The sequence below is a fragment of the Anser brachyrhynchus genome (genome assembly GCF_964034855.1).
Source record: "Anser brachyrhynchus genome assembly, chromosome: 2".
NCBI classification, from domain to species: domain Eukaryota; kingdom Metazoa; phylum Chordata; class Aves; order Anseriformes; family Anatidae; genus Anser; species Anser brachyrhynchus.
The window spans coordinates 63,287-85,729 of NC_137695.1; the positions used below are offsets into that span (position 1 = coordinate 63,287).

The 22,443-nt window shown below is 53.7% G+C and overlaps 1 protein-coding gene across 16 annotated transcripts in view; it reads right to left on the reverse strand.

Annotated features, from left to right (window-relative positions):
• LOC308190251 (uncharacterized protein) overlaps nucleotides 1-22,443 on the reverse strand; it is a 96,545-nt gene that overhangs the window by 36,446 nt on the left and 37,656 nt on the right. For 2 of the 16 annotated variants that reach the window (XM_080581311.1, XM_080581308.1), the window contains exons 1-2: nucleotides 3,993-4,185; nucleotides 3,268-3,418 (exon numbers count right to left, since the gene is read on the reverse strand). In XM_080581311.1, coding sequence (XP_080437437.1) covers nucleotides 3,268-3,418; nucleotides 3,993-4,082 — 241 coding nt within the window. In that variant the 5' untranslated portion in view covers nucleotides 4,083-4,185. Of the gene's footprint in view, nucleotides 1-3,267; nucleotides 3,419-3,992; nucleotides 8,175-8,401; nucleotides 8,444-8,995; nucleotides 10,185-10,284; nucleotides 10,335-22,443 lie in introns of those variants that run through there. The other 14 variants (XM_080581310.1, XM_080581307.1, XM_080581318.1 and 11 more) reach the window with 13 other exon arrangements.

A 22,443-nucleotide genomic window follows, 5' to 3' on the forward strand; every position in this document is an offset into this window, starting at 1 on the left:
GCACACAATGCTACAGACTGTGGTGGGCAGGTCCTTCAGGGCCAAGGTCATCTTTTCAGGTGACGTTCAGCTCCCTGAAAGGGCTGAAATACCACATCCATACTCACTTCCCCTACTTGATTCACACAGGTGTAGTCAGAGGAACAGGGCCACACCAGCACTCCCTGCTCACAAAGCTCACTGCCTACCTCCAGGTTTGCATCGTTTCCTTGTATTACTGTTAATTCTGACACATTTCTGCTATAAAAGCATATCTCAGTGGCATTAAACAACCAAACGCGTGGACTGTGCTGTCTGCAGTATTTTATCCCACACACTCCAATTATTTAATCAGCTGTTGAGCCCGTGCCTCGAGCAAGCATTTTGCTGGGTAACCATCTCCTAGTCTTGAGGGGACACGTGAGAATAATTTTTTCTTGGATAGTATTTACTTCAAATACTCCTGCCAGGCCAGTTTAAGGAATCCACAAATTCCACGGGAGAGAGGCTTGCCTAAATTGATTCTGTCTTTCTGATAATTTGCTTAATGAAGCATTTCTCCCTTCGGTATTTCTGGGGTAATGACAATGACTTGGATTTCAGAGAAGCAAGGTTTGAAAGGATAGGTAGTATCCTGAAATAGATCAGATTTCAGGAGTACAATCTCAATACATTCCAAAACCTAAATTCCACAATGCTGCTTCTGCAATCTGAGGGACAAACTCTTCTGCCACAGATGGGCAGGGATATCAGACCAGCGCATAGGAACACTTCAGGAGTCAGCAGAAGTGGTAACGAGAGCTGCATCCCTCTGTGATAGATACCTGTGTCCGAACAAGCTTTCCTTCCGCTCACAGAGGAAAAGAGCTGGCGTCCTACAAAACGTCTCGCGTCTACCACTTTGGAGTGTTCTCAGTCAGCTTGTCTGTACTTCAACTTCCCTTTGAAGGAAGTAGCAAAGTACATAAAAACCTCCTTCCGGTAGCTCGGCACTGACCCACAAGCCAGCACCAGCAGCAGGGCTCTGTCACACTTCGGCCCAGAGAAGAGAAGGCTCTGGGGAGACCTCATTACCACCTTTAAACACGTATAGTGGACTCACAGAAAAGACAGGCAAGGACTTTTTACCAGGGCCTGTAGCAACAAGGCAAGACAAGTTTTAAACTGAAGGAAGATAGATTTAGATTGAACAAAAGGAAGAAGTTGTTCTCAGTGAGGGTAGTAAGACACTGAAACAGGCTGCCCAGAGAAGTTGTAGAGGCCTCATTACTGGAGGTACTCAAAGCTGGGCTGGATGGGGCTTTGAGCAACCTGACCTAGTGCAAGACGCCACTAATCGAGGCAGGGGGGATGGACTAGATGATCTTAAAGCGTCCCTTCCAACCCAAACCACTCTACGATTATGTGAAAGGAATTGCCTCCCAAGTCATTCTTGACTGACTACAATTAGCATTCTGGAAAGCCCTGCAAGCACTTGTTCATTATTTCTAGAATAATTCTTAAAGGTGAAGCAGGACAAAGTTTTGTCAACAAAAGCCTTTCGGGAGACTACTGAAAGGAAAACCAAGCCAAACCAAAAAAACAGAAACAGCAAGTGGCTATTACATCAGTTTTGTTAACAAAGTAACATTACTGTACTAGGAATTTCCATGTTCTTTACCCTCCACCTTTAAAAAGTCACCCAATTCTGTCAGTGTTCACCATTAGCATTCTTTAAAATTTTCACATGGACATCTGAGAAAAACATTTCAAGTCCCTGTCATCGAGGGAGAAGAGGAAAAAAAATAGGGATAAGGGGGGAAGAAGCACAGCCATTCCTTTCCTCAGTAAGGTGAGCAAAAAGCTCAGGCACTCAGCAAGAACATTCTTTGAAAGATAAAACAGAAGAAACTGCAGGTTATTTAACCTCAGCTTGTCCTGGTTTCAGCTAGCATAGAGTTAATTTTCCTCCTAGTAGCTGGTATGGTGCTATGTTTTGGATTAGGATGAGAAAAGTGTTGATAACATGCTGATGTTTTAATTGTTGCAGAGCAGTGCTTACAGTAAGCCAAGGACTTTCCAGCTTCTCGTTCTGTCCTGCCAGCGGGCAGGCTGGGGGTGCAGCAGGAGCCGGGAGGGGACAGACCCAGGACAGCTGACCCAAACTGGCCAAAGGGGTATTCCATACCATCTGACGTCATGCTAAACAATATATAGGGGTGGCTAGCAGGACTGGGGGGACCAGCTGCTTGGGGATAGGCTGGGCATCGGTCAGCAGGTGGTGAGCAATTGCATTGTGCATCACTTGTTTGTGCACATTATTAGTAGTAGTACTATTATTATTATTATTATTTTCCTGTTTTTATAAGCTGTCTTTATCTCAACCCACAGGCTTCACTTCCCCGTTTCTCTCCCCCATCCCAGAGAGGGAGGGGGGAGGGCAAGTCAACGGCTATGTGGTGCTTAGCTGCCAGCTACGTTAAACCACAACATGGCTATAGAGTCACATGTATTTGTGCCTGCTCATTTATTCATCTGCCAGTTTATTTTGCTACAGACCGTAGAAACTGCAAGGTTACCACCTTTTGTAACCGATGGGATCTTCGGTAGGAATAGCTGTCTAAAAGAGCCAACAAAATCCCCTTCATCGACAGCCATTGAACTTCCATCGTCTAAAAATAGTCCTACAAACATTCCCCGGGATGCTCAACTTCAGAATCTTTCCATTCAACTTGAGGCAGAACAAGCCCTTACCCTGAACATCTTCATCTGGCTCTCCTCTGCTAGCAGAGTAGTACTCTGATACTGACCAGTACGTGCTGCAGCCTACTCGCTTACGTGTATTTACTGCAATCTGGTTCGATATGCTCACAGAGAAACCAATGAAAAATCTACCCTTTCTTTCAGAAAAATATAATAATAAAATAACTACGACACGGTAAGGAAAAAAAGCTGAACATATAGGATGCGGTCCTTTACCAACGGGCAGATCCAACATCAGCACAAGGAGTTTTTGGTCATGTGAGCAATCACCTACACCAGCCATCAGGACAAGCCAAACGCACGCACATGAGACTCCATTTAAAAAACATGTAAAGTTCCTTTATAGCTTATGGAAGTAACAACCTACATCTTAGATGCAGTTAGACTGCATCGGTTTAAGGACTGCCTCCTTCCAAAAAAAAAAAAAAATCCTCCAATCCGTTCATCTGTTCACAGTTCTGCAAATTCAATCAGGCCTTTGAGCCTGAGGTGCAGGAAAATTACTAGAGCACGCCTGGATTTCACCCGAAGGTCGCTACGACTTACCTGGACAGTCAGGACAGACGGGCTGCTCTTTCTCCTGGGAAACCTGCGACAGCAGCGCGCCAGCTGCAGATTTCCTCAGTTTACCCAGTGTGCCACCTTTGCTTGGCAACAAACCCCACAAGGGTCCTAGCGGCGGGGAGCTGTTTCTGCCCTGGTGAACCGCAGAAAAAGGAGAGAGCCGGCCGTCAGCACGCGGGGGGAGGAAAACCTCCGAGGCGCAGCCCGACGATCGAGCGCAGCGAGGACCCGCGCCCGGCCGCCGCAGCCCCCACCCCTCCCGGCCCGACGCTCCGGGGAAGCGCCCCCGAAGGCTCTCGCTCGCCTCACCGCCGGCAGCCGCGCTCGCAGCCAGCGGCAACCTGCGCCTCCCGGCGCGCACGGCCCGGCCCCGGCCCCGGCCCGGGGAAAGACCGGCCGCGCACCACAGAACTACAGCTCCCAGCACGCCGCGGGACGGAGCAGTCCATCCGACCCAGAGGGGAGTCGGCCAAGCGCACACAACCGCCACCCACCGCCTCCCGCCACTCCTCCCCCCTCTCCCCCAGCCCCCCGAAGCCCCGCGCAGTGCAGACCCCGCCGCACGCCCGGTCCGGCCCGGCCCGGCCCGGCGCGGCGCCGCCCCCGCCCCGCACACGGGCCATTTCCGCAGAAGCCGTCGACCGCGCGGCGCCCCGACCGACCGCCGCCTCGCCCCGCCCCGCGGCGGGGCGGCACCGACCACCAACCTCGTTGCGACACCGCGCCTCGGTGTCCCGGCCCGTCCCGACCCGAGGCCGGCCCGGCGCGGCTCCCACTCCAGAGAAGGACGCCGCCATTTTGCCGCGGGCAGGGGTCCTGCGGCGCCGCCCGGCTCCGCCTCATTAGGCGAGCCTGCCGGCTCCGCGCATGCGCGGAAGCAGAGCGACAGCCCGGAGCACCGCTGATGTGCGAGCTAAAAAAAAATAAAGCCACTCACAGCTTTATGCGTTTACACAACGTACGGCAGAGATTGCCCGTGTTGCATTTTCTTTTTTCTACCTTTTTTTTTTTTAAAAAAAAAAAAAAAAAGAAGGTCCGGGTATGCTCGGTCCTCTCTCTCATTGCAACGGCGGGCGTCCTGCAAGCAGGAGTGCACAGTAAAAATATATTGTAACCTTATATTATTGCCTATTACCCGATGCTTGATTCTTCCCGTTTCCTCGTTGGCTGAGTTCTACAGGTTCACAAACTACTCAATGTTTTCTACTATACACTATATGTACATTTTTATTTAATCAACCGTTAACTTCCCCTTTTCCATTTGTTTCCTTCTTGTGTTGATTCGTGGAAGAACTCGACAACTCAAAGCAAATGAGTTATAAAGTAGGTGTGTGGTTTATTTCGGCGCCAGGCACATGCAGGATAGCTCCCAAAGGCATGCGCACCCTAACGCAGCAACTTGCTTTGGTTATATGCAGTAAAGAGTTACGTATGCATGAAGTTTCCCAATACGCCTATACATGTACATAACCTATCCCCGCTTTGTATTAAAATTAGCTCCAAGAAGTCATTTCCATAAACTCCTCCCATCTGCGCTTGCGCAGTGCCTTCTGGTGGTAGTCGTCGGGGGGTTGTGGGGATGAAGGTTTATAACTCTTCTTCATCACCACTAGTTGACCCCCTGCCTTTGTACAGACTCAGCTGCTCCTTGGCTCTTGTCCAAACCACAAGGTCAGTCTCAGGTGGTTTTTGAGACAGGTTCCCTCCCCATTTTGTCAGGGAACATCCTCTGTGAGGGGCCCTGAGACTCCTTGTTTCAGTTAATTTGCACAGTAGTAAGCAAAGACACTCAGCAGTATCTATTTTAATGTGATTAAGCAAACCCCCATTCTTCTATCCCTGGCTTCACTGTCATGACTAGAGGCCCTGTGATTTTTGTTTTTACTGATTTTGCATTGCTCGTCCTCTTTTTCTTACCTATCCTCCTTATTTTGGGATAGCAGGACCTTCCCTTTATCTTCTTAACATACTCCCTGCTGCTATGCTACTGTCGTGCCTGCACAATCACTTTTGAATATGCAACGTTAGTGGAATTTTCCACTGAAAAAACACCTTCCATTGCAAAAACACAACTTTGTTTCTCACAATTCCCCCCTCTTCTTTCCTTACTCCTATTGCTGTTTTTGTACCTCTTCACATACCCCACTTTTGATTTTTTTCCAAAATTAGGGTGCAGTATTTTCCTTCAGATGTCACGGTGGATGACAGATACGCAATGCCATTATTATTATAACAACAACAAATAGTTGTTTGACCCAATTCCATTCAGGAAACCACAAAGTCAGTTTCTCCCAAACGTTTCTAAATCCCCAGGAAGTGTCATCTTGAGCCACTCTATGTAGGATCTTGTTTTTTCTTTCTCATTTTTGAGATCAGTCAAATTCGTCCCATTTGATCTACATATATACAGCAACTAGCGTTAATTACATGCATTATTTGCATGCTCCTCATTGTGAGGCTAGTAATAAGTCTAATACCATTTGATTCTGGAGTACTAATTTTGACAAATTTGTTACCTCCTTTTGTAGTGCCTGGACCGCATCTAGAGTGTTATTTTCTAGTTCTTAAATTAGAGCTTTTTACAATAGCTTTTTCTAATTCATTCATCCCTAATCAAGGTAAGTAAAAACCACCTTGCAAAACTGTGAAATGCCCCGATTCTTTTTACTAGAGGATTATCTGGAGTCCTCTTAATTCTGCATAGGGTTTCAAGGGGGCCTTGGCTTTGTGGGTCTTCAATAATAGTTACATTTAGAATTATTGCTCCCAGGGTGCAAGCTCCCTTCCATCCTAGGGGCAACACCTTCCCAGCTTTATTGCCACATAGCCAATATCACCCTTTGCCATTTGGGACAGGCCATCCCGTTACAGGATTCTCCTATTGTATCTGGTGCGCATTATGTATATTAGCATTCCCGTAGCTATGATATTTGTTACAATATAGATTATTCCTCACTTCATGGATATTTCCACACCCAGGGGCAGTACAATTGTCCCGTGAGTTTCTATCAATGGTGTTTAAAAGGCACCTTTGATAACATGCTATATTGTAGCCAGGATTGTAGGGAGCTCAGCTTCAAAATCTATTCCTTCCCGGGACTGAATATGATCCCTTGTTTTTAGAAATCTAGGGAATCCAGACACAGTTGCTGCTGGTAATGGAATAGCAGTCAGGGACAAGGCCTTTGCATTCTTTCTAGGCATCTGGGTGCAAATCCAACAATTATTTCAAGATAGAACTTGAGAGATGTTCTGGACTAATTGGGAATGTTGATTTTCCCCCCATCCTATCAGTAATCCATTGCTAAGATAAGCTTAAAATGCATCATCTCTCTCTATATATACCCCTACAATAATTAAGAAAGACAATAAAAGTCACAAACTAATAAGGATTCTTCTGGTGGGGATTAAATACCCTCCCTTCTTTTTCTCCCTTTTCCAGGGAGCGTTCCCTGGAAACACTCTAATTCTACGTAATTCAATCTCTTGTACTCATTAATTCATTAAGAATTCTTCTAAGGAGAAGTTGAAGGTTTACAATAGATAGTTTCAACAGTTTTAACCTTAAAAGTCTTTGTTAAGGCAGTCTCTCAGATATCAGGGTTAATTGATGCTTTTACCCAGGTATGAGTCCACACTTTCTCAGACGTTCTTACTGTCATCTCAGTAGTCAGAAGCACTTGGAACAGTCTGTCCCACCGTGGTGGTTTTACCTTGCTAGGCAGCGGAACTCCACCACAACCGCTCTCACTCCCTCTCCTCAGAAGAGGAGGGGAAGAAGTAAAGGAAAGAAACTACTCACGGGTTGAGATAAGAATAATTTAATTAGAGGAAAAATAATTATTACGGAAAATTATTATCATTTAAACAATTTAACTACAGGGAAAAAAGGGAAATGGGAAAAGGGAGGGGAGAAAAAAACAAGTAAAGGCTGTGTGGAAGTGCAGAGGAAAGAAATCACTCTCCACTTCCCACCAATGGGCGATGCTTGACCATGTCCTTGAAGCAGGGCCTCAACGCATGTAGCCATTGTTTGGGAGGACAGATGTTTTCACAGCGAGAGCCCACCCCTCCCCTCTTCTTCCTTTTTCCACCTTTTATTGCTGAGTGTGACATCATATGGTACGGAACATCCCTTCGGTTGCTTTACGTCAGCTGCTCTGCTGATGTTTCTTCCTCCCCTCTTGCCCACCCCCAGCCTGCTGATTCTGGGAGGGTTAGAGAGAGTCCTGATGCTGTGCCAGCATTGCTCAGCAGTAGACACAACACTGGTGTGACACCAGTGCTGTTCTAGCTACAAGTGCAGAGCACGGCACTGTATGGGTTGCTGCAGGGAAAGTTAACATCCCAGCCAGACCCAGTACACCCACTCAGGTTGCAGCTTCGATTCTCTCCATGTTTGCATCAGAACCCAAACTCCTGCTCAGAATGGATGGATCGGGACTTCCAAGGGTGGGGTTTGATTTAATGACCCACAGGTCCTGAGAGATGACAAAGAGGACGACAGCCCAAGTATATAGTTCTTAAGAAAAGCATCTTTTGTCTCATATTGAAGTAATTCATTCCCTTTGCCCAGGTACAGCAATCCAAATAATATTTCATATGGTGAAACTCCCACATCTTTTCTTGGTGCTGTTTGAATTCAGAGAAGCGCCAAAGGTAAGCACTCTGTTCAGGGAAGCCAACTTTCCAGAACTTAGTCAATTGCTTCTTTACTGTCTGATCCACTCCACCCTTCCAGAAGAGGAAGGATGCCAAGGAGTGTGAAATTTCCACTTAATTCCTAGAGTCCACATTAGCCCTTGCAATATTTCTGACATAGTGATTTCCTTGATCAGAGCTCACGCAGGAACAGGCCAGACAGGATGGGGCTTCAGACACCTCTTCACCTGCGGAAACAGACTGCCATCAGGCACTGCCGTGCCAGACAAATTTCTTCTGCTACAACACCCTTCTTGGAAGCCATGTGGCATTTGAGTGACCTGCTTTGCTCCAGTTCTAAAGACTGCTGTTACAGCCCATCTCACCCATGGCAATTGATAAACAAAAGAGAAAGTGACCGCAGTGCTTGGAAGTGCTGCTGCACGTGCTGCTCCTTTTCGCTCTCTGGCCTCACCTCAAATCCTCAGCCACTTCTGTGGAGAGCCTGCCATAGCACCTGCAAAGCAAGATGGATACCCTTCACCATCACCTTGCGCTACTTGGCCATTCTGCTCCAACCCAGCAGACAACCAACCCACCTTCCTAGGCTGCTCTTCAGCATGCAGCTCAACCCCTCCAAGGCTGTGCGAGACACCAGCAAGAGAGGAAGAAAAGCACAGGCCAAGGCTGCATCCAAAGCCACAGCACCCCTAGGACAGTTACTCTCATCCGCTCCCTTACCTCAGCTTCTCACCTGCCCCCAAGGCAGATGCTTCCATCTGCTCTCTTAAGCCAGCTACAGCACCTCTAAAATGCAATCAGGGGACACTTATAACTACAGGGACAACTGCACCCCAAAAATAACTGCTACACCTGTTCATCACTCAACTTGCCAGAGGCAGCTCTGGTGACAGCAACATCCTGTGTTGTATGCTGTTTCAGCTCTAACAAAGGAAAACGTATTCAGAAGATAATCACTGAGCTGCCAGCATCAGCACCCATCCCTCAACACCACAACTGACCCCATTTTTATCAGCAGTCATTTTTATCAAAACAGCAGTCTACTTGCCTCAGCATCTGGAATGTAGATCAAGCCAATCACCAAGCTGCTGACCAAGAGTTTCACAGTTCCAGAGGACAGTGTTTCCTTTGACCGATTCCTCCTAAGTTTTAACTACTCCTCAAAAAAAAAAAAAATCAAAACCTGCAAGCTTTCAAGATTCAGAAATAGACCCCCTCAACCATTATGCAAACAGCTGCTCACAAGCAGCTCAAGCCTCCCCCTCCACATCTGCCAAACACCACAGAGATGACTCTGCCCAGCTGCCCTTCAGTACTTGCCCAGAGATGGACTGGATATCTTAGCCAAAACACTCCGGACAATGTATTACTGCACTGATGGACTGACACGTTAACTACCATCACTAACTCCCAGGCAGAACAGCTCCAGGCCAAACACACACACACAGGCACGCTACAAACATTATGAACAAAACACAGAAGACCAGGTGCTAAAAGAATGACTCTCAGAGGGAAGCCCTACAGCGACAAGTCGACACAGATGCTCTGTGGCAGCCCCCAGGGGGAGACTCAAATACCATGATCTGCAACTGAAAGTAACTGCCAAAACTGGGATGATGGAGGCATAAAAAGCCTGGCATTATGACAAAAGACCAGAAGGATGCAGAGTGCAAACCCCATAAGAAAAAGTTTTGGAAATGAATTCCCAAGACAGAGCTCCTGATGTGGCCCAGATGACTTCCGCAAGAGTGAGGATGGAAATGGGTACAAAAAGCTCTGACTGCAAGAGAAGCAGCTCTCAAGCAAGTCTGCAATGATGAAATAAACATTTAGGACCTTTGGCATAGCTAGCAAGTTGCCTATCTAGTCAGTCAAGTGAAAAAAGCAATGGGGATATCAAGACCTGAAGAGCACATAACACAGAACACACGCTGCAGAAGTAACACAAGACAGATGGGAACAGTCCTGCCTGGCACGTGCTCTCACACTACAAAATGTGCCCTGCTCCTTCTACTAGCCTGAAGGTGACCTAGCATGATCTGCCCTCACAGGGGCTCCAAGTGTAATCAGCCAGCTGGCTCCATGCCACTGTGGCTCCCAGCTCCCATCAACCACCTCAGATATGCAAATACCAGTTGCCCCTCAACTGTGAGATTGCTGGAAGCCAGATTTCCTCCACCTCAAGAAATGCACAGGCAGCAACAGACATCCTAGACAATCGCCAGGCTCATCATCATCTGCAAAAACAGAGTGCCAGCAGTCACTGTCCCATCGACCCTGAAACCCACTTCCTCCACAATGCTGACTACCAGAGAAGCAAAGTGCTGTTGTGCTCACCTGTTCCTGAGTCCAAGCTCGAACCGTGTGGCCAGCATCACCCATATCACCTCGGAAAACAAAGAGACAAAATCTCACACACCCAGCTGCTGTTGAGCAGCAGTATTTCTTTTTCCCCTTGCTTAAATAGGCTCTCAAAGAGGCACAAACAACATCACTTATTGGCTCGGCTCTGAGCAGCGGCAGGTCCCTTTGGAGCCAGCTGAAAACGGCCCTTATCTAACATGGGGCAGCTTCTGGATTCTTCTCAAAGCCCCCCAGCTACCAAAACTTTGCCACATAAACCCACTACAAATGGTGTCACCCACACCACCTGGGAAATTAGCAGACATTAGCAGGTCCGTCCCGGCTCCCCAAACTGGGATGCAGCGGTAACCTCGGGTTTGCTCGATCTACTCCCAAGATCACTAGCGGCCGCTCGCTCGGTCAGCAAAACCCCCTCGACCGCTCGGTCGGTCAGCCTGCAGGGTACCCTCCCTCCCGTACGGGGACTATGCTGCACGCCAGACGTCTCTGCGCGATTTACCGGCCGCCCCGGCCACGCGTACGACTTACAGGCCCTTCCCGTACTGTAAAACGCACCGTTTGTCCGCGGCGTCAGGAGGTCTTGGCCTGCTCCCGCGGTGAGCGGCTGAGAGCGGAGGCTCCTCCGAGGAAAATACTCGGGGTGCACCTAGGGGCATCCGCTCCGCAGTCGGTCCCGCAGCCGAGCAGAGCGTCTCCTGGCTGGCTCGCCAAACTGACTTGTGGCAAACGGAGTCCACAATCAATAGGATCGTAAAGCAGGTATGTTTATTCAGCGCTCGGCAGCACGGGCGGTAGTCCCACCAAAGTCGTGCGCACCCGACGCAGCAATTTGCCGTGGTTGTACGCAGCACAGGGTTACATACGCATGAAGTTTCACAGTACGCCTATACCTATTCATAACCTGTCCCCGCTTCGCGTTCAAATCGGTTCCAAGGAGTTATTTCCATAAGCTCCTCCCATCTTCGCTTGCGCAGTGTCTCCTGGTGGTGTTCCTCGGGGGGGGGATGAAGGTTGACGACTCTTCCTCGTCACCGCTAGTTGACCTCTTGTCTTTGCGCGGACTCAGTCGCTCCTCGGCTCTTGCCCATCCGCAGGACCGGTTTCTGCAGGTCTCTTAAGACAGGCTCACACTCTTATGGAGAGACTAACCTTGGAAAGGGGCCCAAAGCTTCTCGCTTTAATTGATTTGCACAGTGCGCAATAGTGAGCAAAGACGCTAAGCAGCATCCGCTAGCTTAATGCTGTCAGCGCTCTCTCTCTCTCTACTCCGTAAGATTCTCCTAACTCCCCCTCTCAAAAGCAGCCCTTCGGAAACGTGCTGCCCGCCCCCCCCCCCCCCCGCCGGCCGGCCGCCCGCCCGCCCGCAGTGCGTGACCTGCTGCCCCGGACGCCGGAGACGGCCGCTTACCCAGCGCGAAGGGACGGCATGCGCTGCCAGGAGCGCAAGCGAGCACAGAGCCGTCCCGCCCCGCGGAAGGGGCAGCGAGGGGGGAAGCGAGCGCACGCGCTGGGCCGCGACCTGCCCTCCGCGGAGCCAGGAACCCTGCGGCGCTCCCTCACCCCCTGCGGCGGCCGGGCGGCAGCTGCCGGGGCGCTGCCCCGCCCCGCCCCGCCCCGCTCAAGGGAGGCGTTCCCCCGCCGAACGCCGGCCAGCTCTGTCTTCGGACACCCACAGCAACCTCCCGAGGGAGGTGCACCGTTCCCGGAGGTACTGCAATACCGGGACGATGCGCGGAGCGGAGGGAGCAAGCTCCGGATCCAACTCCCGAGCCCAAAAATCCGTTTAATATAAAGTCCTCTCATCGAGGACGTATCAGATATTAAACTGATAAGAACAGATACTACACTTGATCTTAGCCAAAAGGCCGAGAAGCGATGCCCGCGCCCTCGCCCCCGCGACACCCGATCCCGCGCCCACCACCCCGACCTCACGGCCGCTGCTCCACCGCCCGCCCCCGCCCTCCCGGGGCTCAACCCGCCGCCCTCGACCACCCTCTCGGGCGCTCCGCTCGCAGCCGCGACCCCCGACCGCCCCGCCGCCGCGTCGCCGGGGCCTCCCAGCGGCCCGTTCGCGCCACCGCGCGCCCGATTCGCTCGGCCCCGCGCGGAATTTGCATGCCCCGCCCCCGGCACCGCCTCTCCCTCCCCGCGGCTCACCCGCCGCGTGCCCCGCCCACCGAGCCCCTGCGCCCGCCCTTCGCTCCGCGCTGATTGGCGCAGCTCGGCCTCCTCTGGGCGTTCGCCCCGCCCCTTCGCCCGCCCTCCCTCCCCTCCCCTCCCCTCCCCTCCCCTCCCCTCCCCTCCCCTCCCCTCCCCTCCCCTCCGGCGTGATTTGCATGCCCCGCCCACCTCCCCGGAGCCGCGCCGCCGCCTGCCGCCTCATTGGCCGGGGCCCCGGGCCGCCCGCCCCGGCGGCGCCGAGCAGCGCCGAGCAGCGCCGCGGGACCTGCGCGCGGCCGGCCGGCTCTCGCCGGCAAGGAAGGCCCGGCAGAAGGCTGCCGCCGGCGGGGGCCCTCCGACCCTCCGTTCAGCGCCTGCGGACGCCTCCGGAGCGAGGCACGGGGCCGCGGGGCTCGGCCCGGCGCGGCGACCGGGGGAGCGCAGCCGCCGCGCGAGGAGGGGCTGCGAGCGCTGAGCGCGCGCTCGAGCCGGAGGGGAGACGCTTTGTCTGCTCCGGGAGCCGGGAGGAGGCGCGACCGGGACGGCGACCCGAGCTGGCCGTCAAGGGGTGTCCGCAACCGGGAAGGACGGCCGGGGGGCGGCTGCTGCTCGGGAACCGGCCGGGCAACCGGACACGCGCGCGGTGAGCAATTGCAGCGTGCGGCGGTAGCTTTGCGTGTGCGTACACGTTGTTGCCGTTACTTCCTCTTAGTTTTCTGTCCTATTAAACTGTCTTTATCTCAACCCGCACGCTTTACCCACCCCACCCCACCCCCGCTTCTCTCGCCTTTCCCGGAGGGGGGGGACTGAGGCAGCGAGGAAGCGGCTGCGCGGCGCTGAGCTGTGCGGCAGGTGGAAGCTCGGCAGCCGGAGAGGCTCCCGCTGCCCCGGCATCGCGGCCAGCCCCCGTCGCCTTCCCCTCCCCCGACAGCCGAAGGGCCGCCCCGCTACATAACCTGCTCCCGTAAAGCCGGCAAGCGCCGTGTGCTCGGGGTGCTGGAAGCAGCCACCGCGGGGCTGGAAACACAGCTTTCCACCCGGAACACCGTCCTGGGCTTTGAAAAGCAAGTCTTGCGAGAAAAACCTCAGTAACTTGCTCAGACCGGGTCTTCTGTGAAGCTGTTCTATTCACGATTGCAGCGGCGGGGGTCCTGCGAGCGGGAGCAACCAGCAAAAGTCTATCGTAACCTTATATTCCCTCTTACCCAACGCTCGATTCCTCCCGTTTCCTCACTGGCTGAGTGCTACAGGTTCACAAGCTACTCAACACTTGTTGCTATACCCTGTATATCCAATTTTACTTGACCAACTGTTAATTTCTCCTTCCCCCCCCCCCATCTTGTCTCGTGACCACAGGGCCCACGATCTCTTGCTTTTACTGATTTTGCACTGCTCGTCCTGTTTTTCTTACCTATCCTCCTTATTTGGGGACAGTGGGACCTTCCCCTTTATCTCTTTAACGTCCTCTCCACTGCTGTGCTGCTGTCATGCCTGCACAATCACTTTTGGATATGCAAGGTTAGTGGAATTTTCCACCGCAAAAACACCTTCTACTGCAAAAATGCAGCTTTTTCTCACGGTCTCGTGGCAACACGGCACGCCGGAAATAATTGAATCAGACAGTGGGACTCATTTCCACAACGACCTCATAAACATCTGGGCCAAACAGCATGGCATTGAATGGGTATACCACATCCCTTCTCCCGCACCAGCATCCAGGAAAACAAACAAGCAAACAAACAAGAAAAAAACACAGTACAGCAGACTGATAAAGAATATGCTGAAAGCAATGGGTGCTGAGACATTCAAACATTGGGATGCTGTACTGGGTCTGGCTGGGATGGAGTTAACTTTCCCCGCGGCAGCCCACACAGTGCCGTGCTCTGCACGTGTAGCTAGAACAGCACCGGTGTCACAGCGGTGTTGTATCTACTGCTGAGCAATGCTGGCACAGCATCAGGACTCCCTCACCCCCCCAACCCCCCCCCCGAGCCAGCAGGCTGGGGGTGGGCAAGAGGGGAGGAAGAAACATCAGCAGGGCAGCTGACGTAAAGCAAGCGAAGGGATGTTCCGTACCATATGATGTCACGCTCAGCAATAAAAGGTGGAAAAAGGAAGAAGAGGGGAGGGGTGGGCTCTCGCTGTGAAAACATCTGTCCTCCCGAACAATGGGTACGTGCGTTGAGGCCCTGCTTCAAGGACGTGGTCAAGCATCGCCCATTGGTGGGAAGTGGAGAGTGATTTCTTTCCTCTGCACCTCCACACGGCCTTTGTGTGTTTCTTTTTTTCTTCTTCTTCTTCTTCCCCTTTCCCTTTAGTTAAGTTATTTAATAACAATTTTCCCTTAATAATTATTTTTCCTTTTAATTAAATTATCCTTATCTCAACCCATGAGTTGTTTCTTTCCTTTTCTTCTTCCCCTCCTCTTCTGAGGAGGGGGAGTGAAAGAGCAATTGTGGTGGAGTTCAGCTGCCTAGCAAGGTAAAACCACCCCAGATGCACATGCAGCAACAGCCACCTGGTTAGTCTGCCAATCGAGCTAGCCCTGCCCAATCAAAACTCCTCCACACATAGAAAGGGATAAAGTCCTTGCAGCGCATATAAAAACAAACAAACAAACAAACAAACAAAACAAAACATCCTGGGGAAGACAGTCTGACTTATTCCTGCCTCAGGCAAAGGCAAAGCCATCCGTGGGATTGCTTTTGCTCAAGGACCTGGGTGCACTTGGCGGGTGATGCAGAAGTACGGGGCAGCCTGAAAACCCTCAGGGGTGCCTGGGGTGAGCGTAGGCAGTCCTTTGAGTTGTACAACGTTAGTTGCCGTGTAATGCTGTATGTCATCTGCAGTCGCTATATGTCAACGGCATTACAGTACGAGTCGCTCGGATTAACGAAGAATGACAGCACGTGCACGGACACGCGGGGCTTTCCTTGCATACAGGGATCACCGTGCCTGCACGCGCGCGCGCACACCCACCCCAACTTTCGGCGAGTCCTCCCCCACCCAGCCTCAGCACACAGGCAGCCCTGCTGCCCAGGACTTCCACGATCCTGGGGACTCCTGCTTGCACTCACCTTCTTCCTTGCCGTAGCCCCAGCAACGCTCAGTAACCTCACCACGCACGCTCTAAGGTTTCTCTAAGACCTTTCTGGACCCAGCTTGGCTGCCCCCAGGCAGCAAAGGGGCCGCAAGGCAGACAAACTGCAACTGCAGCCTCCTCCTCGTCTTCCTCCTCCACCAGCCCTGCAGTTGCCATCCGCACCCAGGTGCAGCCCTTTTATGAGGAGGGGCTGCTGGGCTCACCACCCTCGTTAGCCACACCTGGGGCTCCAGTGATTGGGGGTCCAGTGACAGCTTTTAGTTTTTAGTTGTTGTTGTTGTTGTTTTTTTATTATTATTATTATTATTATTTTATTTTTTTACTGGGGCCCTGTGACAGGTTTTCACTATCTTTTCCTAATCTTCTTCCCAAATGTCCCCGTTCTCTGGGATTAAACTCTTCTTTCCACATACAAACTTTACTATTTCAGATTATTAAAGCGCCCCGTTCCAATCGTAAATCCACAGGACTTCGGGAAAACACCTGAAGCGCTCGGCCCTCCGTCTTCTAGACAAACAATACCACCGTTTCCACAAAGTTTACATTTCAACAGGACCGAATGTCAAGCCGAATGCCATTTTTTCTCATGCACTTTGTTAGTAAGCCCACGCAAAACAAGGAATCGCTCCTACGTATCCATCAGTATGGGGGTTTAAAAAGGTACTGAGGCCTACATAAATTCGCTCTCCCCCTTCGTACCAAATTCCCAGGGCTCAAGCCCGAACCGCCAAAGAAGTGACTCTCCGTTCTACGGCTTTGATAATCGGTCAGCCCCCTCCCCCCCCCAGTACTTGGGAAACCGACCAAACACCACAGCGAATATACCCAAACTTCTCAACTGTTCCTTAGATAACGCTCCCGCCGCCTTTCTCCCTGTCACACTCGAAACATTTAAGAGGATGACAAGATACACCAGCGGGCCCGTACATCGGGCACCACCAGTCAACGCTGGGATAAAGCAGCGCTTCCTTTCGGTCTGTCGTGCGCCTCGTTCGTCTCCGGCCGTTCCCCTCGCGGAGAATACGGAACCGCGGATCGGAACTCCGCGCTCGCCTCGCGGCGATGCTGCGTCTCACTCACGCGGCGCAATCACGCAAAGAGGCCCCCCCCCCCCCCCCCGCACTTCTCGTTCATCCCACAGGAATATGTCACTTAAAACAACAACCAGACTTGTTTGTAGCTCGCTTCACGACAATACTTTGTCTCAAACGCATACGCTCACACAAACGCTTTCAACACGACATACCCAGACACCTACAAATAAGACATACAATTATCGCCACTCCAATTAATATCCCTCCAGCAGCTGCAAATGTTACCCAGGTAACCTTGTCACAATTTTGAGAGGCCCGCTTACCCTTCTCCTGCTTCTTATATAGCCATTAGCGGGTCCGTCCCGGCTCCCCGAACTGGGATGCAGCGGTAACCTCGGGTTTGCTCGATCTACTCCCAGGATCGCTAGCGGCCGCTCGCTCGCTCGCTCGCTCAGCAAAACCCCCTCGACCGCTCGGTCGGTCAGCCTGCAGGGTACCCTCCTCCCATACGGGGACTATGCTGCACGCCAGACGTCTCTGCGCGATTTACCGGCCGCCCCGGCCACGCGTACGACTTACAGGCCCTTCCCGTACTGTAAAACGCACCGTTTGTCCGCGGCGTCAGGAGGTCTTGGCCTGCTCCCGCGGTGAGCGGCTGAGAGCGGAGGCTCCTCCGAGGAAAATACTCGGGGTGCACCTAGGGGCGTCCGCTCCGCAGTCGGTCCCGCAGCCGAGCAGAGCGTCTCCTGGCTGGCTCGCCAAACTGACTTGTGGCAAACGGAGTCCACAATCAATAGGATCGTAAAGCAGGTATGTTTATTCAGCGCTCGGCAGCACGGGCGGTAGTCCCACCAAAGTCGTGCGCACCCGACGCAGCAATTTGCCGTGGTTGTACGCAGCACAGGGTTACATACGCATGAAGTTTCACAGTACGCCTATACCTATTCATAACCTGTCCCCGCTTCGCGTTCAAATCGGTTCCAAGGAGTTATTTCCATAAGCTCCTCCCATCTTCGCTTGCGCAGTGTCTCCTGGTGGTGTTCCTCGGGGGGGGGATGAAGGTTGACGACTCTTCCTCGTCACCGCTAGTTGACCTCTTGTCTTTGCGCGGACTCGGTCGCTCCTCGGCTCTTGCCCATCCGCAGGACCGGTTTCTGCAGGTCTCTTAAGATAGGCTCACACTCTTATGGAGAGACTAACCTTGGAAAGGGGCCCAAAGCTTCTCGCTTTAATTGATTTGCACAGTGCGCAATAGTGAGCAAAGACGCTAAGCAGCATCCGCTAGCTTAATGCTGTCAGCGCTCTCTCTCTCTCTACTCCGTAAGATTCTCCTAACTCCCCCTCTCAAAAGCAGCCCTTCGGAAACGTGCTGCCCGCCCCCCCCCCCCCCCGCCGGCCGGCCGCCCGCCCGCCCGCAGTGCGTGACCTGCTGCCCCGGACGCCGGAGACGGCCGCTTACCCAGCGCGAAGGGACGGCATGCGCTGCCAGGAGCGCAAGCGAGCACAGAGCCGTCCCGCCCCGCGGAAGGGGCAGCGAGGGGGGAAGCGAGCGCACGCGCTGGGCCGCGACCCGCCCTCCGCGGAGCCAGGAACCCTGCGGCGCTCCCTCACCCCCTGCGGCGGCCGGGCGGCAGCTGCCGGGGCGCTGCCCCGCCCCGCCCCGCCCCGCTCAAGGGAGGCGTTCCCCCGCCGAACGCCGGCCAGCTCTGTCTTCGGACACCCACAGCAACCTCCCGAGGGAGGTGCACCGTTCCCGGAGGTACTGCAATACCGGGACGGTGCGCGGAGCGGAGGGAGCAAGCTCCGGATCCAACTCCCGAGCCCAAAAATCCGTTTAATATAAAGTCCTCTCATCGAGGACGTATCAGATATTAAACCGATAAGAACAGATACTACACTTGATCTTAGCCAAAAGGCCGAGAAGCGATGCCCTCGCCCCCGCGACACCCGATCCCGCGCCCACCACCCCGACCTCACGGCCGCTGCTCCACCGCCCGCCCCCGCCCTCCCGGGGCTCAACCCGCCGCCCTCGACCACCCTCTCGGGCGCTCCGCTCGCAGCCGCGACCCCCGACCGCCCCGCCGCCGCGTCGCCGGGGCCTCCCAGCGGCCCGTTCGCGCCACCGCGCGCCCGATTCGCTCGGCCCCGCGCGGAATTTGCATGCCCCGCCCCCGGCACCGCCTCTCCCTCCCCGCGGCTCACCCGCCGCGTGCCCCGCCCACCGAGCCCCTGCGCCCGCCCTTCGCTCCGCGCTGATTGGCGCAGCTCGGCCTCCTCTGGGCGTTCGCCCCGCCCCTTCGCCCGCCCTCCCTCCCCTCCCCTCCCCTCCCCTCCTCTCCCCTCCCCTCCCCTCCCCTCCGGCGTGATTTGCATGCCCCGCCCACCTCCCCGGAGCCGCGCCGCCGCCTGCCGCCTCATTGGCCGGGGCCCCGGGCCGCCCGCCCCGGCGGCGCCGAGCAGCGCCGAGCAGCGCCGCGGGACCTGCGCGCGGCCGGCCGGCTCTCGCCGGCAAGGAAGGCCCGGCAGAAGGCTGCCGCCGGCGGGGGCCCTCCGACCCTCCGTTCAGCGCCTGCGGACGCCTCCGGAGCGAGGCACGGGGCTCGGCCCGGCGCGGCGACCGGGGGAGCGCAGCCGCCGCGCGAGGAGGGGCTGCGAGCGCTGAGCGCGCGCTCGAGCCGGAGGGGAGACGCTTTGTCTGCTCCGGGAGCCGGGAGGAGGCGCGACCGGGACGGCGACCCGAGCTGGCCGTCAAGGGGTCCGCAACCGGGAAGGACGGCCGGGGGGCGGCTGCTGCTCGGGAACCGGCCGGGCAACCGGACACGCGCGCGGTGAGCAATTGCAGCGTGCGGCGGTAGCTTTGCGTGTGCGTACACGTTGTTGCCGTTACTTCCTCTTAGTTTTCTGTCCTATTAAACTGTCTTTATCTCAACCCGCACGCTTTACCCACCCCACCCCACCCCACCCCCGCTTCTCTCGCCTTTCCCGGAGGGGGGGGACTGAGGCAGCGAGGAAGCGGCTGCGCGGCGCTGAGCTGTGCGGCAGGTGGAAGCTCGGCAGCCGGAGAGGCTCCCGCTGCCCCGGCATCGCGGCCAGCCCCCGTCGCCTTCCCCTCCCCCGACAGCCGAAGGGCCGCCCCGCTACATAACCTGCTCCCGTAAAGCCGGCAAGCGCCGTGTGCTCGGGGTGCTGGAAGCAGCCACCGCGGGGCTGGAAACACAGCTTTCCACCCGGAACACCGTCCTGGGCTTTGAAAAGCAAGTCTTGCGAGAAAAACCTCAGTAACTTGCTCAGACCGGGTCTTCTGTGAAGCTGTTCTATTCACGATTGCAGCGGCGGGGGTCCTGCGAGCGGGAGCAACCAGCAAAAGTCTATCGTAACCTTATATTCCCTCTTACCCAACGCTCGATTCCTCCCGTTTCCTCACTGGCTGAGTGCTACAGGTTCACAAGCTACTCAACACTTGTTGCTATACCCTGTATATCCAATTTTACTTGACCAACTGTTAATTTCTCCTTCCCCCCCCCCCATCTTGTCTCGTGACCACAGGGCCCACGATCTCTTGCTTTTACTGATTTTGCACTGCTCGTCCTGTTTTTCTTACCTATCCTCCTTATTTGGGGACAGTGGGACCTTCCCCTTTATCTCTTTAACGTCCTCTCCACTGCTGTGCTGCTGTCATGCCTGCACAATCACTTTTGGATATGCAAGGTTAGTGGAATTTTCCACCGCAAAAACACCTTCTACTGCAAAAATGCAGCTTTTTCTCACGGTCTCGTGGCAACACGGCACGCCGGAAATAATTGAATCAGACAGTGGGACTCATTTCCACAACGACCTCATAAACATCTGGGCCAAACAGCATGGCATTGAATGGGTATACCACATCCCTTCTCCCGCACCAGCATCCAGGAAAACAAACAAGCAAACAAACAAGAAAAAACCACAGTACAGCAGACTGATAAAGAATATGCTGAAAGCAATGGGTGCTGAGACATTCAAACATTGGGATGCTGTACTGGGTCTGGCTGGGATGGAGTTAACTTTCCCCGCGGCAGCCCACACAGTGCCGTGCTCTGCACGTGTAGCTAGAACAGCACCGGTGTCACAGCGGTGTCGTGTCTACTGCTGAGCAATGCTGGCACAGCATCAGGACTCCCTCACCCCCCCAACCCCCCCCCCGAGCCAGCAGGCTGGGGGTGGGCAAGAGGGGAGGAAGAAACATCAGCAGGGCAGCTGACGTAAAGCAAGCGAAGGGATGTTCCGTACCATATGATGTCACGCTCAGCAATAAAAGGTGGAAAAAGGAAGAAGAGGGGAGGGGTGGGCTCTCGCTGTGAAAACATCTGTCCTCCCGAACAATGGGTACGTGCGTTGAGGCCCTGCTTCAAGGACGTGGTCAAGCATCGCCCATTGGTGGGAAGTGGAGAGTGATTTCTTTCCTCTGCACCTCCACACGGCCTTTGTGTGTTTCTTTTTTTCTTCTTCTTCTTCTTCCCCTTTCCCTTTAGTTAAGTTATTTAATAACAATTTTCCCTTAATAATTATTTTTCCTTTTAATTAAATTATCCTTATCTCAACCCATGAGTTGTTTCTTTCCTTTTCTTCTTCCCCTCCTCTTCTGAGGAGGGGGAGTGAAAGAGCAATTGTGGTGGAGTTCAGCTGCCTAGCAAGGTAAAACCACCCCAGATGCACATGCAGCAACAGCCACCTGGTTAGTCTGCCAATCGAGCTAGCCCTGCCCAATCAAAACTCCTCCACACATAGAAAGGGATAAAGTCCTTGCAGCGCATATAAAAACAAACAAACAAACAAACAAACAAAACAAAACATCCTGGGGAAGACAGTCTGACTTATTCCTGCCTCAGGCAAAGGCAAAGCCATCCGTGGGATTGCTTTTGCTCAAGGACCTGGGTGCACTTGGCGGGTGATGCAGAAGTACGGGGCAGCCTGAAAACCCTCAGGGGTGCCTGGGGTGAGCATAGGCAGTCCTTTGAGTTGTACAACGTTAGTTGCCGTGTAATGCTGTATGTCATCTGCAGTCGCTATATGTCAACGGCATTACAGTACGAGTCGCTCGGATTAACGAAGAATGACAGCACGTGCACGGACACGCGGGGCTTTCCTTGCATACAGGGATCACCGTGCCTGCACGCGCGCGCGCACACCCACCCCAACTTTCGGCGAGTCCTCCCCCACCCAGCCTCAGCACACAGGCAGCCCTGCCGCCCAGGACTTCCACGATCCTGGGGACTCCTGCTTGCACTCACCTTCTTCCTTGCCGTAGCCCCAGCAACGCTCAGTAACCTCACCACGCACGCTCTAAGGTTTCTCTAAGACCTTTCTGGACCCAGCTTGGCTGCCCCCAGGCAGCAAAGGGGCCGCAAGGCAGACAAACTGCAACTGCAGCCTCCTCCTCGTCTTCCTCCTCCACCAGCCCTGCAGTTGCCATCCGCACCCAGGTGCAGCCCTTTTATATGGAGGGGCTGCTGGGCTCACCACCCTCGTTAGCCACACCTGGGGCTCCAGTGATTGGGGGTCCAGTGACAGCTTTTAGTTTTTAGTTGTTGTTGTTGTTGTTTTTTTATTATTATTATTATTTTATTTTTTTACTGGGGCCCTGTGACAGGTTTTCACTATCTTTTCCTAATCTTCTTCCCAAATGTCCCCGTTCTCTGGGATTAAACTCTTCTTTCCACATACAAACTTTACTATTTCAGATTATTAAAGCGCCCCGTTCCAATCGTAAATCCACAGGACTTCGGGAAAACACCTGAAGCGCTCGGCCCTCCGTCTTCTAGACAAACAATACCACCGTTTCCACAAAGTTTACATTTC